General features: G+C 40.9%; 2 protein-coding genes across 2 annotated transcripts in view; both read left to right on the forward strand.

The window, feature by feature from the left end:
* Positions 1–2538: 2538 nt before the first annotated feature.
* On the forward strand, positions 2539–3811 carry LOC103520223 (the record flags this gene model as incomplete). Its single annotated transcript, XM_008485316.3, has 1 exon — positions 2539–3811. A coding segment is annotated over one exon (1187 nt), but the record flags the coding sequence as incomplete, so codon positions are not given.
* A 7806-nt stretch (positions 3812–11617) lies between these two features.
* Positions 11618–13812, forward strand: part of LOC103520224 — a 7748-nt gene continuing 5553 nt past the window's right edge. Inside the window, exons 1-3 of the mRNA XM_026831431.1 lie at positions 11618–11668; positions 12858–12948; positions 13169–13348. Coding sequence (XP_026687232.1) covers positions 13206–13348 — 143 coding nt within the window. The 5' untranslated portion in view covers positions 11618–11668; positions 12858–12948; positions 13169–13205. The remainder of the gene's footprint in view (positions 11669–12857; positions 12949–13168; positions 13349–13812) is intronic.

Consider the following 13812-nt stretch of genomic DNA (forward strand, 5'->3'; position numbering starts at 1 on the left):
AATGAGGGTTAAGTAACAATTACTTTGGTTAATATCTGGATGGGTGATTATCCGATTTTTGCCAAATTGTTACAGTCGCGTCCTTGGACCATACTGGGATAGCATACCAAATTTCATCGCTTTACGACAAACGGTTCTTGAGATATTTTGTTCACAACCTTTTCAACATTTTCCACGAAATGAGGGTTAAGTAACAATTACTTTGGTTAATATCTGGATGGGTGATTATCCGATTTTTGCCAAATTGTTACAGTCGCGTCCTTGGACCATACTGGGATAGCATACCAAATTTCATCGCTTTACGACAAACGGTTCTTGAGATATTTTGTTCACAACCTTTTCAACATTTTCCACGAAATGAGGGTTAAGTAACAATTACTTTGGTTAATATCTGGATGGGTGATTATCCGATTTTTGCCAAATTGTTACAGTCGCGTCCTTGGACCATACTGGGATAGCATACCAAATTTCATCGCTTTACGACAAACGGTTCTTGAGATATTTTGTTCACAACCTTTTCAACATTTTCCACGAAATGAGGGTTAAGTAACAATTACTTTGGTTAATATCTGGATGGGTGATTATCCGATTTTTGCCAAATTGTTACAGTCGCGTCCTTGGACCATACTGGGATAGCATACCAAATTTCATCGCTTTACGACAAACGGTTCTTGAGATATTTTGTTCACAACCTTTTCAACATTTTCCACGAAATGAGGGTTAAGTAACAATTACTTTGGTTAATATCTGGATGGGTGATTATCCGATTTTTGCCAAATTGTTACAGTCGCGTCCTTGGACCATACTGGGATAGCATACCAAATTTCATCGCTTTACGACAAACGGTTCTTGAGATATTTTGTTCACAACCTTTTCAACATTTTCCACGAAATGAGGGTTAAGTAACAATTACTTTGGTTAATATCTGGATGGGTGATTATCCGATTTTTGCCAAATTGTTACAGTCGCGTCCTTGGACCATACTGGGATAGCATACCAAATTTCATCGCTTTACGACAAACGGTTCTTGAGATATTTTGTTCACAACCTTTTCAACATTTTCCACGAAATGAGGGTTAAGTAACAATTACTTTGGTTAATATCTGGATGGGTGATTATCCGATTTTTGCCAAATTGTTACAGTCGCGTCCTTGGACCATACTGGGATAGCATACCAAATTTCATCGCTTTACGACAAACGGTTCTTGAGATATTTTGTTCACAACCTTTTCAACATTTTCCACGAAATGAGGGTTAAGTAACAATTACTTTGGTTAATATCTGGATGGGTGATTATCCGATTTTTGCCAAATTGTTACAGTCGCGTCCTTGGACCATACTGGGATAGCATACCAAATTTCATCGCTTTACGACAAACGGTTCTTGAGATATTTTGTTCACAACCTTTTCAACATTTTCCACGAAATGAGGGTTAAGTAACAATTACTTTGGTTAATATCTGGATGGGTGATTATCCGATTTTTGCCAAATTGTTACAGTCGCGTCCTTGGACCATACTGGGATAGCATACCAAATTTCATCGCTTTACGACAAACGGTTCTTGAGATATTTTGTTCACAACCTTTTCAACATTTTCCACGAAATGAGGGTTAAGTAACAATTACTTTGGTTAATATCTGGATGGGTGATTATCCGATTTTTGCCAAATTGTTACAGTCGCGTCCTTGGACCATACTGGGATAGCATACCAAATTTCATCGCTTTACGACAAACGGTTCTTGAGATATTTTGTTCACAACCTTTTCAACATTTTCCACGAAATGAGGGTTAAGTAACAATTACTTTGGTTAATATCTGGATGGGTGATTATCCGATTTTTGCCAAATTGTTACAGTCGCGTCCTTGGACCATACTGGGATAGCATACCAAATTTCATCGCTTTACGACAAACGGTTCTTGAGATATTTTGTTCACAACCTTTTCAACATTTTCCACGAAATGAGGGTTAAGTAACAATTACTTTGGTTAATATCTGGATGGGTGATTATCCGATTTTTGCCAAATTGTTACAGTCGCGTCCTTGGACCATACTGGGATAGCATACCAAATTTCATCGCTTTACGACAAACGGTTCTTGAGATATTTTGTTCACAACCTTTTCAACATTTTCCACGAAATGAGGGTTAAGTAACAATTACTTTGGTTAATATCTGGATGGGTGATTATCCGATTTTTGCCAAATTGTTACAGTCGCGTCCTTGGACCATATCGGGATAGCATACCAAATTTCATTTCTCTACTACAAACCGTTCTTGAGATATTTTGTTCACAACCTTTTCAACATTTTCCACGAAATGAGGGTTAAGTAACAATTACTTTGGTTAATATCTGGATGGGTGACTATCCGATTTTTGTTACAGTCGCGTCCTTGGACCATAACGGGATAGCATACCAAATTTCATTTCTCTACGACAAATCGTTATTGAGATATTTTGTTCACAACCTTTTCAACATTTTCCACGATTTCTGCTAGTAATCCGGAGCGAAGTGACAGATTTCGGCTAGTGTTAGAATAAGATATTTCTTTTCTCTCAGGTACGACATCTGATTATTGGTACAAGACATGCAATCCCGGCTTCCTTCATCATTTCGACCCTTGTCCCATCATCTGGCAGGATTTGAATCGCAAAGGTTACATCACATCGTATGGGGAAGACCTCACTGGTATCTCCACGTTCAATTACCTTATGAAAGGATTCCAGGAGCCGCCCACTGATTATTATTGGAGACCTTTACTCTTTGCGGCTGAGTCGCAGTTCAAGATGAAAACCGTGGATACGATTCATACATATTGTGTGGGTTCTAGTATCGAGTCAGAACATCTCATGCAATATACACACGAGTTTGTGAACCAGTTCTCTGACTATTCCTACTTCAACTTTGTCTGGATGAATGCATTCAGTCACAATGATGTCAACACCCCGTCTCGTATGGATAAGCATGTGTATGAGTTCCTATCCGGTCTCAACTACACTGCGTTAAATAATACAGTGGTCATATTCATGTCGGATCATGGCGTACGGTTTGGTCCGATCCGGCAAACATATTCCGGATGGTTCGAGGATCGCCTGCCGTACATTTTCTTTCATTTCCCGGCCTGGTATCAAGCCAAGTACCCGGGGAAGATACGAAACCTTCGCGACAACAGGAATCGCCTTACCACTGTGTACGACGTGTATGATACACTCAATGCGCTGACACGACTGACCAATAGGAGCTCCTGTAACAACAGTAGATCCTTACTGGAACCAATCAGCGTGCACCGATCCTGCGCAGAGATGAACATATCTAAACACTACTGCACATGTACTGAATTGATCAACCTGTCTCGGGAGGACCCTAAGGCACTACGCCTTGCTCAGTATGTACTGGGTATCATTAGCAAGAGGTTGGAGAAACACAAGACAACCGTGAAACCAAACTACCACTGCGCGAACCTGACACTGAAGAGCATCCACTTGTTACAAACAGACAGGAATCCGTTCAAGGAGGATAAGAGAGCACCAGCGGATCAGGATGGTAATATGTTCATTATCAGATTCGATACAGACCCAAGCAATGCACTGTTTGAAGCAACTGTCATGATGAAGAAGACAGGCTTGGAATTAACAGGGGATGTGAGTAGGTTAAACATGTACAGAGGTCAGGATACCTGTCTCCTGCATGGCGCCATACAACTGTATTGCTACTGTGTACCAGACTAGACTAAACATTAGACTGATTAGGTTATTAACTATCTTATGTTACCAAATATTCAAGTACAGTAGTCCAAAGAGGACTGGAAAAAAAAGTGAAATACGTACGTACAACTAAACTCGATATATACAAAAAGAAAAAATATCTGGTGTGAACATCACACGACTTTCCTTATCCTATTGAATGATGCTTATTTGGGTGTTCTTCTACCCGAATTTTTACAATATCTCTAACCTATAGTCGGTATAGCTGAAAACCGCCAAAAAACGGTCGAAATCTGTCCAAAAGCGGGCAAAATACCGCCAACCGCAGCACCTATCTCAAGCAAACATTTTGTGTTGCATCCTTGTCACATTTGTGAACTACATATCAAGTCTCTAGCTAATACCGTTCCTGAGATATTGTTAAATTACACCGAAAACCGCCAAAAAGCGGTAATAAAAAAGTGTCAACATATCCCAAATTACTTGGATTAGGTGTATTTTACCTCCGGGAAACTGACCACTGGAAAATTGACTAACTGAATGGAGTAATGGTCAATTTCCCGAAAGGAAATACATCCATTGTAGTAATGGCCATGAGCGAACCCCTTGCCTTATGTACCTAATTACCTATTGGAATAAAAGTTACCAATTTAGTAGTACCTACTTTGTCCCGGGAAAGTTGATTTTTTTTCGACTCCGTGTTTGCTATACGGGCCAGCATACCTCATAAGATCTCTAGCACTCAACTTGATTTTTACTTTCCTTATCCTATAATAACGAAAGTAATGTGTCTTCTTTGGCCTTTTTTTCCAAGTCAGTGCAACTTGTAGTGTTTGCTATAAGGGCCAGCATACCTCAGTTATGTCCTTCCATAAAATCTCTAGCTCTCAACTTGATTTTTACTTTCCTTATCCTATAATAACGAAAGTAATGTGTCTTCTTTGGCCTTTTTTTCCAAGTCAGTGCAACTTGTATTTTTTTCTATTTCCAGCATTAACTATTTTGTTTATTTTCCATTTTTCTGAAAACTCTATCGATATTGTTTTCAATTTACTTCTATTGTATAATTTTTGTTTTTCTTATTTAATACCAAAAAATTCGTAGGGAAATAAAATTGACTCTCCTTAATTCAGCATTCAGGAATGCTTTTTTTTAAGGAATTTGTTTTTTGTTCTTTTCTTTTTTTCTCTTGTAGTAGGTACAGTAAAAAGGTTTGATAGAGGGAACTGTAACTGATAAGGTCTTGTCGTCCCGAAATCGAAAAGAGTAGGAAGACAGGATAGGAAGAAAAATTCGTAGGGAAATAAAATTGAATCTCTCTTAAATTCAGCATTCAGCGATGCTTTTTTTAAGGAATTTTTTTTTTTGTTCTTTTCTTTTTTTCTCTTGTAGTAGGTACAGTAAAAAGGTTTGATAGAGTGGACTGTAACTGATAAGGTCTTGTCGTCCCGAAATCGAAAAGAGTAGGAAGACAGGATAGGAAAATGTCAGCCGCTCCAAGAGAACGAACATTATCCGTGCAGGAAAAATTCAAAGTTTAAATTCCTTTTTTCCTGACCCCAAATTATAGGAAAAGTCACTTAAAAAAAAAAAAAAATGGGCACTAGGTTAAAGCAGAAATTTCATTACTGAAATGGCGGTTTTTTACTGAGAGAGAAAGACAAAAAGTTTGGGCACTAGGTTAAAGCAGAAATTTCATTACTGAAATGGCGGTTTTTTACTGAGAGAGAAAGACAAAAAGTATGGGCACTAGGTTAAAGCAGAAATTTCATTACTGAAATGGCGGTTTTTTACTGAGAGAGAAAGACAAAAAGTTTATTTATTCTCATTTTTCTTAACAGGGTAATTTATTATTTATTAGATTTATTTACATTAAAATGCATTTCTTTTCATTGGTTCTTCAAAAGCACAAACTTCTCACCTGTTTACAGTGTTTACTCCACATGTTACAGCTCATTCACATGTACATTACAATGCATTTCTTTTCATTGGTTCTTCAAAAGCACAAACTTCTCACCTGTTTACAGTGTTTACTCCACATGTTACAGCTCATTCACATGTTGCATTACTCAGTCCTTGCACTTTGAGTGTTACATCGGTATTTCATTATTTGCCTCTTGTGCAATTATCTTTCAACTTATTGTTTCGTTACAAAATTTTCATCAGTAAATAGGTTCTTCATATTAAATTGATCCCAAGGGCAAGGTAAACCTAGACCCTTGACAAATGGAGTGTGTTCAAGTAGACTGTGTGTGGCTTAAACAATTAAACATGGGTAGAGACCATCACCCCGGTGTATGGCTAATAAAAACGTCTTTTCTTTATTCTGTCATCACCATTCGGCTACAGCTGAAGCCGCTACAACAAATGGAGTGTGTTTTAAGGCATTTGAACTTTTTTTTACGGCTTCCTTTTAAGTAGTAGGTTTCTCCTAGAGGAGCTCTTCCACCCAACCACTCAAGTTTCTTCTTTCACTGTGAACCTTTAAGATATTTCACTAGGGAGGTCTTGAAAGCCCTAAGCTAGGTCTGGGAATACAGTGTTAGCCTTGGTAGCGGCAGGGAGTTTGGGAGCAGCGGGAACTCTGAAGAGGAAAAACAAAAAACATTGTTAGAGCCAGCCTAGTTAGCTTGGGGGGAAAGCGCTAGGTCCTAGGTCACGAGTTCGAGTTTTTCTTACAATGATTTTATCTTAAATAGATATGGATCGTTCTCTGTTTGTGAGATAAATGTAACAACGAAGGTTTTTCATTCCGGAAATCAAATAGAGAAACAGGAGAGGATAGGAGAAAGCAAGCTGCTAGGTATTTGAAAAAAATAGTTCCTAAATTGGTGGCTTTGGCAATTTTGGTATGTTGAGGGAAAACATTAATAACTCAGTTTGGACTGAACCCACGCCCTCCTGATAACCAGGCGAGTGTCTTAACCACTACACCACTAAGGTAATACTCACAGGGGATTACTCAGAGCTCGCGGTGTCACCAGCATACACTTCATAGGCTGTTTATCTAGCTGTCGGTTGTGATAGGTTTCGACCGCCTTGATAGCATCTTTCTGGTGTGTGTATATAACTTCCGCTGTACCGGGGCGTACCACACGGGATGCAATCAGAGGACCGATGTCTTCAAATAGTTCCTGAGGGGAAGAGAGGGAAAAGTCAAATTTGTAAGCTTTGGTGAGATCTTCTTAAGTAATCAAGTCTTCGTCTTCTTCTTTTCATTTACTTGGGTTCTAAGAACTTTTTTTTCCATAATAAAAAAAGATCAATGATACAAAGAAATATCAACAAGGGAGGTCTTAATGTCCCGAAGTCGTTGTGAGGAAGACAGGAAAGGAGAAGGCCAGCCGTTCCGAAAACGAACCTTACATGCTAAGGATAAAATGCCGCCCGGGGCGGACTTTAGCCTGAACAGATAAGGTTCGTTATTGGAACGGCTGGCTTTCTCCTGTCCTGTTTTCCTTCTCTCTTCGATTTCGGGACGATAAGAGTCCTTCAAGTTAGACATTACTATACGATGTCCTGGCTGTATGGATTAGTCACTTAATATTTACCTTGATATCATCACTATTGACCGAGTCCTTCAAGTTAGACACTACTATACGATGTCCTGGCTGTATGGATTAGTCACTTAATATTTACCTTGATATCATCACTATTGACCGAGTCCTTCAAGTTAGACACTACTATACGATGTCCTGGCTGTATGGATTAGTCACTTAATATTTACCTTGATATCATCACTATTGACCGAGTCCTTCAAGTTAGACACTACTATACGATGTCCTGGCTGTATGGATTAGTCACTTAATATTTACCTTGATATCATCACTATTGACCGAGTCCTTCAAGTTAGACACTACTATACGATGTCCTGGCTGTATGGATTAGTCACTTAATATTTACCTTGATATCATCACTATTGACCGAGTCCTTCAAGTTAGACACTACTATACGATGTCCTGGCTGTATGGATTAGTCACTTAATATTTACCTTGATATCATCACTATTGACCGAGTCCTTCAAGTTAGACACTACTATACGATGTCCTGGCTGTATGGATTAGTCACTTAATATTTACCTTGATATCATCACTATTGACCGAGTCCTTCAAGTTAGACACTACTATACGATGTCCTGGCTGTATGGATTAGTCACTTAATATTTACCTTGATATCATCACTATTGACCGAGTCCTTCAAGTTAGACACTACTATACGATGTCCTGGCTGTATGGATTAGTCACTTAATATTTACCTTGATATCATCACTATTGACCGAGTCCTTCAAGTTAGACACTACTATACGATGTCCTGGCTGTATGGATTAGTCACTTAATATTTACCTTGATATCATCACTATTGACCGAGTCCTTCAAGTTAGACACTACTATACGATGTCCTGGCTGTATGGATTAGTCACTTAATATTTACCTTGATATCATCACTATTGACCGAGTCCTTCAAGTTAGACACTACTATACGATGTCCTGGCTGTATGGATTAGTCACTTAATATTTACCTTGATATCATCACTATTGACCGAGTCCTTCAAGTTAGACACTACTATACGATGTCCTGGCTGTATGGATTAGTCACTTAATATTTACCTTGATATCATCACTATTGACCGAGTCCTTCAAGTTAGACACTACTATACGATGTCCTGGCTGTATGGATTAGTCACTTAATATTTACCTTGATATCATCACTATTGACCGAGTCCTTCAAGTTAGACACTACTATACGATGTCCTGGCTGTATGGATTAGTCACTTAATATTTACCTTGATATCATCACTATTGACCGAGTCCTTCAAGTTAGACACTACTATACGATGTCCTGGCTGTATGGATTAGTCACTTAATATTTACCTTGATATCATCACTATTGACCGAGTCCTTCAAGTTAGACACTACTATACGATGTCCTGGCTGTATGGATTAGTCACTTAATATTTACCTTGATATCATCACTATTGACCGAGTCCTTCAAGTTAGACACTACTATACGATGTCCTGGCTGTATGGATTAGTCACTTAATATTTACCTTGATATCATCTTGCCTTTTCTACAAGTTTGGCTATGCCTCGGGATTTGGTAGTACTATATACTACCAAATGCTTCTAGGCCCACTACTCACGTTCAGACCTCCTGACAGACCGTGGTCTCACAAAACTGGGTCTGACAGACCGTGGTCTCACAAACCTGGGTCTGACAGACCGTGGTCTCACAAACCTGGGTCTGACAGACCGTGGTCTCACAAACCTGGGTCTGACAGACCGTGGTCTCACAAACCTAGGTCTGACAGACCGTGGTCTCACAAACCTGGGTCTGACAGACCGTGTTCTCACTAACCTGGGTCTGACAGACCGTGGTCTCACAAACCTGGGTCTGACAGACCGTGGTCTCACAAACCTGGGTCTGACAGACCGTGGTCTCTTCGATTTCCGCCCGGGGAGAATTTTATCCTCAACGGATAATGTTTATTCTCGGAACGGCTGGCTTTATGCTATCCTGTCTTCCTTCTGTCGATTTCGGGACGATAAGACCTTAGCAGTTACAGTTCCCTCTATCAAAAATTATTATTATTTTTTAACCTCTCGTTTTTTTTCTTTTTTTCTTAGATGTAACTGATGATGGTGTGGGAGCGGCATTGGGGTACTCAGCGTCAGGTCTGTGCCCCTAGTATACGATGTCCTGGCTGTATGGATTGGTCACTTAATATTTACCTTGATATCATCACTATTGACCAAATCCAAATCTAAGTCATCACTATTGACTCAGATTTGGATTTTTCCCAAGTTTTTACATAGGAATCGACTATTTATTTATAATTTTTACCCATTTGCAACTGCTCCATTTGCATGATTTTTTTTTTTTTTATCCCCCCAAGATGTTTGATAGAGGGAACTGTAAATGTTATGGTCTTATCGTCCCGAAATCGAAGAGAGAAGGAAGAAGGGATAGGAGAAAGCCAGCCGTTCCGAGAACGAACATTATCCCATCAGGATAAAATCCGCCCCAGGCGGGAATCGAACCCGCGGCCTAGCGCTTACAACTCCCAAGATCTTATCGTTCCGAAAGCGAAGAGAGAAGGAAGACAAGACGTTTTGGTAGGTAGGTAGAGGCTAGACCTCTTTTCCGTGTTGCATTTTGGCCAGAAAATAAATTCAGTTCAATCGACTGCTTGCTACAATTTGTTTGATTATTATTTTCATTTTGTTACTCATACATATCTCCTGGAAATCGAATCTGCTGATATGGTAGTTATGCTGCTTGCTGATAAACACACCTAAAGTTACAGAAATTGACTCGGAACTCAACTATAGTTGGAATTATGAACCAAACGGTATGGTAAGTAGTATCAAATATGTATATGTAATTGGATTGTAAACTATCCCGCCTGGGATTTTGCGAAACTCTAAATCGATCCTGAGATATGACCAATTTACCAATTTTTGATCGCTAAAATCTCCATAAGAAATACACAGAGTGCAGAGACTGCGGGAGAGAAATGTTCCGCTCTCGACCAACATTTTGAGTTTTGTTTATGTTTTTAGTTTGATAACTATGCAGCTAATAGGGAGCGCGCAGCGGGACCGTATTTTTTATTATTTTCTACAAGTTCGGCCTTGCCTTTTCTACAAGTTTGGCTATGCCTCGGGATTTGGTAGTACTATATACTACCAAATGCTTCTAGGCCCACTACTCACGTTCAGACCTCCTGACAGACCGTGGTCTCACAAAACTGGGTCTGACAGACCGTGGTCTCACAAACCTGGGTCTGACAGACCGTGGTCTCACAAACCTGGGTCTGACAGACCGTGGTCTCACAAACCTGGGTCTGACAGACCGTGGTCTCACAAACCTGGGTCTGACAGACCGTGGTCTCACAAACCTGGGTCTGACAGACCGTGGTCTCACAAACCTGGGTCTGACAGACCGTGGTCTCACAAACCTGGGTCTGACAGACCGTGGTCTCACAAACCTGGGTCTGACAGACCGTGGTCTCACAAACCTGGGTCTGACAGACCGTGGTCTCACAAACCTGGGTCTGACAGACCGTGGTCTCACAAACCTGGGTCTGACAGACCGTGGTCTCACAAACCTGGGTCTGACAGACCGTGGTCTCACAAACCTGGGTCTGACAGACCGTGGTCTCACAAACCTGGGTCTGACAGACCGTGGTCTCACAAACCTGGGTCTGACAGACCGTGGTCTCACAAACCTGGGTCTGACAGACCGTGGTCTCACAAACCTGGGTCTGACAGACCGTGGTCTCACAAACCTGGGTCTGACAGACCGTGGTCTCACAAACCTGGGTCTGACAGACCGTGGTCTCACAAACCTGGGTCTGACAGACCGTGGTCTCACAAACCTGGGTCTGACAGACCGTGGTCTCACAAACCTGGGTCTGACAGACCGTGGTCTCACAAACCTGGGTCTGACAGACCGTGGTCTCACAAACCTGGGTCTGACAGACCGTGGTCTCACAAACCTGGGTCTGACAGACCGTGGTCTCACAAACCTGGGTCTGACAGACCGTGGTCTCACAAACCTGGGTCTGACAGACCGTGGTCTCACAAACCTGGGTCTGACAGACCGTGGTCTCACAAACCTGGGTCTGACAGACCGTGGTCTCACAAACCTGGGTCTGACAGACCGTGGTCTCACAAACCTGGGTCTGACAGACCGTGGTCTCACAAACCTGGGTCTGACAGACCGTGGTCTCACAAACCTGGGTCTGACAGACCGTGGTCTCACAAACCTGGGTCTGACAGACCGTGGTCTCACAAACCTGGGTCTGACAGACCGTGGTCTCACAAACCTGGGTCTGACAGACCGTGGTCTCACAAACCTGGGTCTGACAGACCGTGGTCTCACAAACCTGGGTCTGACAGACCGTGGTCTCACGCCTGAGGCTTATCAGTCCGGCCCTGGTATTATTGGCCTGTCCCATGCCTCAGGTAAGCAGGGCTGGACACTCACTGTGTTCTACTCCTATCTAGATCTGGACCTCATGTCAGAGTCCGAGACAAACTCTTTTTCAATGGGTTATAGTGATTGATAAATAATGGATGCTCCAATTTTCGGAGTCTGGCCTACAGTATAGGAAAAAATTGAAGCTTTAGGGAGGAGGTCCGCCCCCTCCCTGAAAAAAGATCAATTAATGAAAGACATTTCTTGAGAAGACTTAGTCATTCAGAACTTTATTGAATCAGAAAACACTTAATAGGAACAAATTAATAATCACTGTTTAAATCAAAAAGCTAATCCAAAGCTAAACTCATGAAAGCTTGAAAGCTCTCTTCCCAAAATTCTCAAATCTCAATCCCACCTCATGGGTTTTGAAGTTTTTATTTTTTTAAAAAAATTCTCCCGGGGAAACATCCCAAGGAGGTTGAAGTCAAAGGGATACTTAACATAAAATGTTACATTAACATAAAATGTTACACTCCAAGGAGGTCCGCCCCCCTCCCTGAAAATGGCCCTGTAAAGTACTGTGAAAGCGGTGCCAAGGTAAAATCTTGGAAGAAAAAAAAAGTTAATGGACAAACAAAGTTCTATACCAAATTAAGATTCATATTTTTTTCTTCTTCGTCTTCTTCTTCTTTTTTAGGAGGTTTGACCGAGGGAACTGTAACTGCTATGGTCTTATCGTCCCGAAATCGAAGAGAGAAGGAAGACAGGATAGGAGAAAGCCAGCCAAAACAAAGTTCTATACCAAATTAAGATTCATATTATTATTTTTTTTCTTCTTCTTCTTCTTCTTCTTCTTCTTTTTTTTTTTTTTTTTAAAGAGGTTTGACAGAGGGAACTGTAACTGCTATGGTCTTATCGTCCCAAAATCGAAGAGAGAAGGAAGACAGGATAGGAGAAAGCCAGCCGTTCCGAGAACGAACATTATCCCATCAGTATAAAATCCGCCCCGGGCGAGAATCGAACCCGCGGCCTAGCGCTTACAAGGCAGACGCACTACCAACTAAGCTAACTAGGCTGGCGATCCATATTCTTTTAAAATTAAATAGGTACCTAATTTAGTTCAATATCATCATTTTAAATGTGACAATTTTGCCTGAGAACAATGCTTGGCAACCCAAACATTGGGCAGTTCGTCAATAAATTTCATTAATTGTTTCTCTCTATGATTCGCAGACAATTTCACCTTCTATCTTGTCTCTGGGGACCACTGCAAGATCCCCAACCTAGACCCCTTCCACCACTCTCTCCGCAAGTATATCCAAACCAGGCCCTTCGTATCGTGCCGTAACAATTTTTAAATGTGACAATTTTGCCTGAGAACAATGCTTGGCAAGCCAAACATTGGGCAGTTCGTCAATAAATTTCATTAATTATTTCTCTCAATGATTCGCAGACAATTTCACCTTCTATCTTGTCTCTGGGGATCACTGCAAGATCCCCAACCTAGACCCCTTCCACCACTCTCTCCGCAAGTATATCCAAACCAGGCCCTTCGTATCGTGCCGTAACAATTTGCCGCATATGGTACGGCTTACGCATGCGGCAAATACGTCGGAGCCGCAGCTAGAGATTGATAAGCAAGCGGGCCGCAAGTATGTGAAGCCAGATGTGATGTGTTGCTATGAGATCGTACATCGGGTCCCGCATACGGACGATAAGATCAAGTAAGTTTGCAGTAGGGGAAACATGGAAATCTAAATCTCATTATTACAGTGGAACCTCGATAGTAAGAAAACTTTGATAGGAAGTATAAATCTCCGTTTATTTCCCTTCCCATGGGAATAGGTAGGTAACTTCGATATTGAGTAAATTAAAACCATAGACTTTACCTCTATAGTAATTCTCGTTACCCCGGCCTCTATAGTAAGTCATTTTTACGGTTTGTTCTGTGTTTAGTATGTGGGAATGTAGAAAACCTCGATATGAAGTCATTTTTACGTTTTGTTCTGTGTTTAGTAAAGGACCCTCGTTAATAAGTAGAATAATTACTGAGTAAACCTCTACATCAAGTACTTTTCGTCATTTCCCTTGAACTATTTACTATCGAGGTTCGACTGTATTTTAACTTTCCTTATCCTATAGGAAGGAAAGTAATGTAATCGGGTCGAATTTTCGATGGTCAGTTTTT

This window comes from Diaphorina citri, unplaced genomic scaffold, assembly GCF_000475195.1.
Source record: "Diaphorina citri unplaced genomic scaffold, Diaci psyllid genome assembly version 1.1 scaffold3338, whole genome shotgun sequence".
Taxonomy (NCBI): domain Eukaryota; kingdom Metazoa; phylum Arthropoda; class Insecta; order Hemiptera; family Psyllidae; genus Diaphorina; species Diaphorina citri.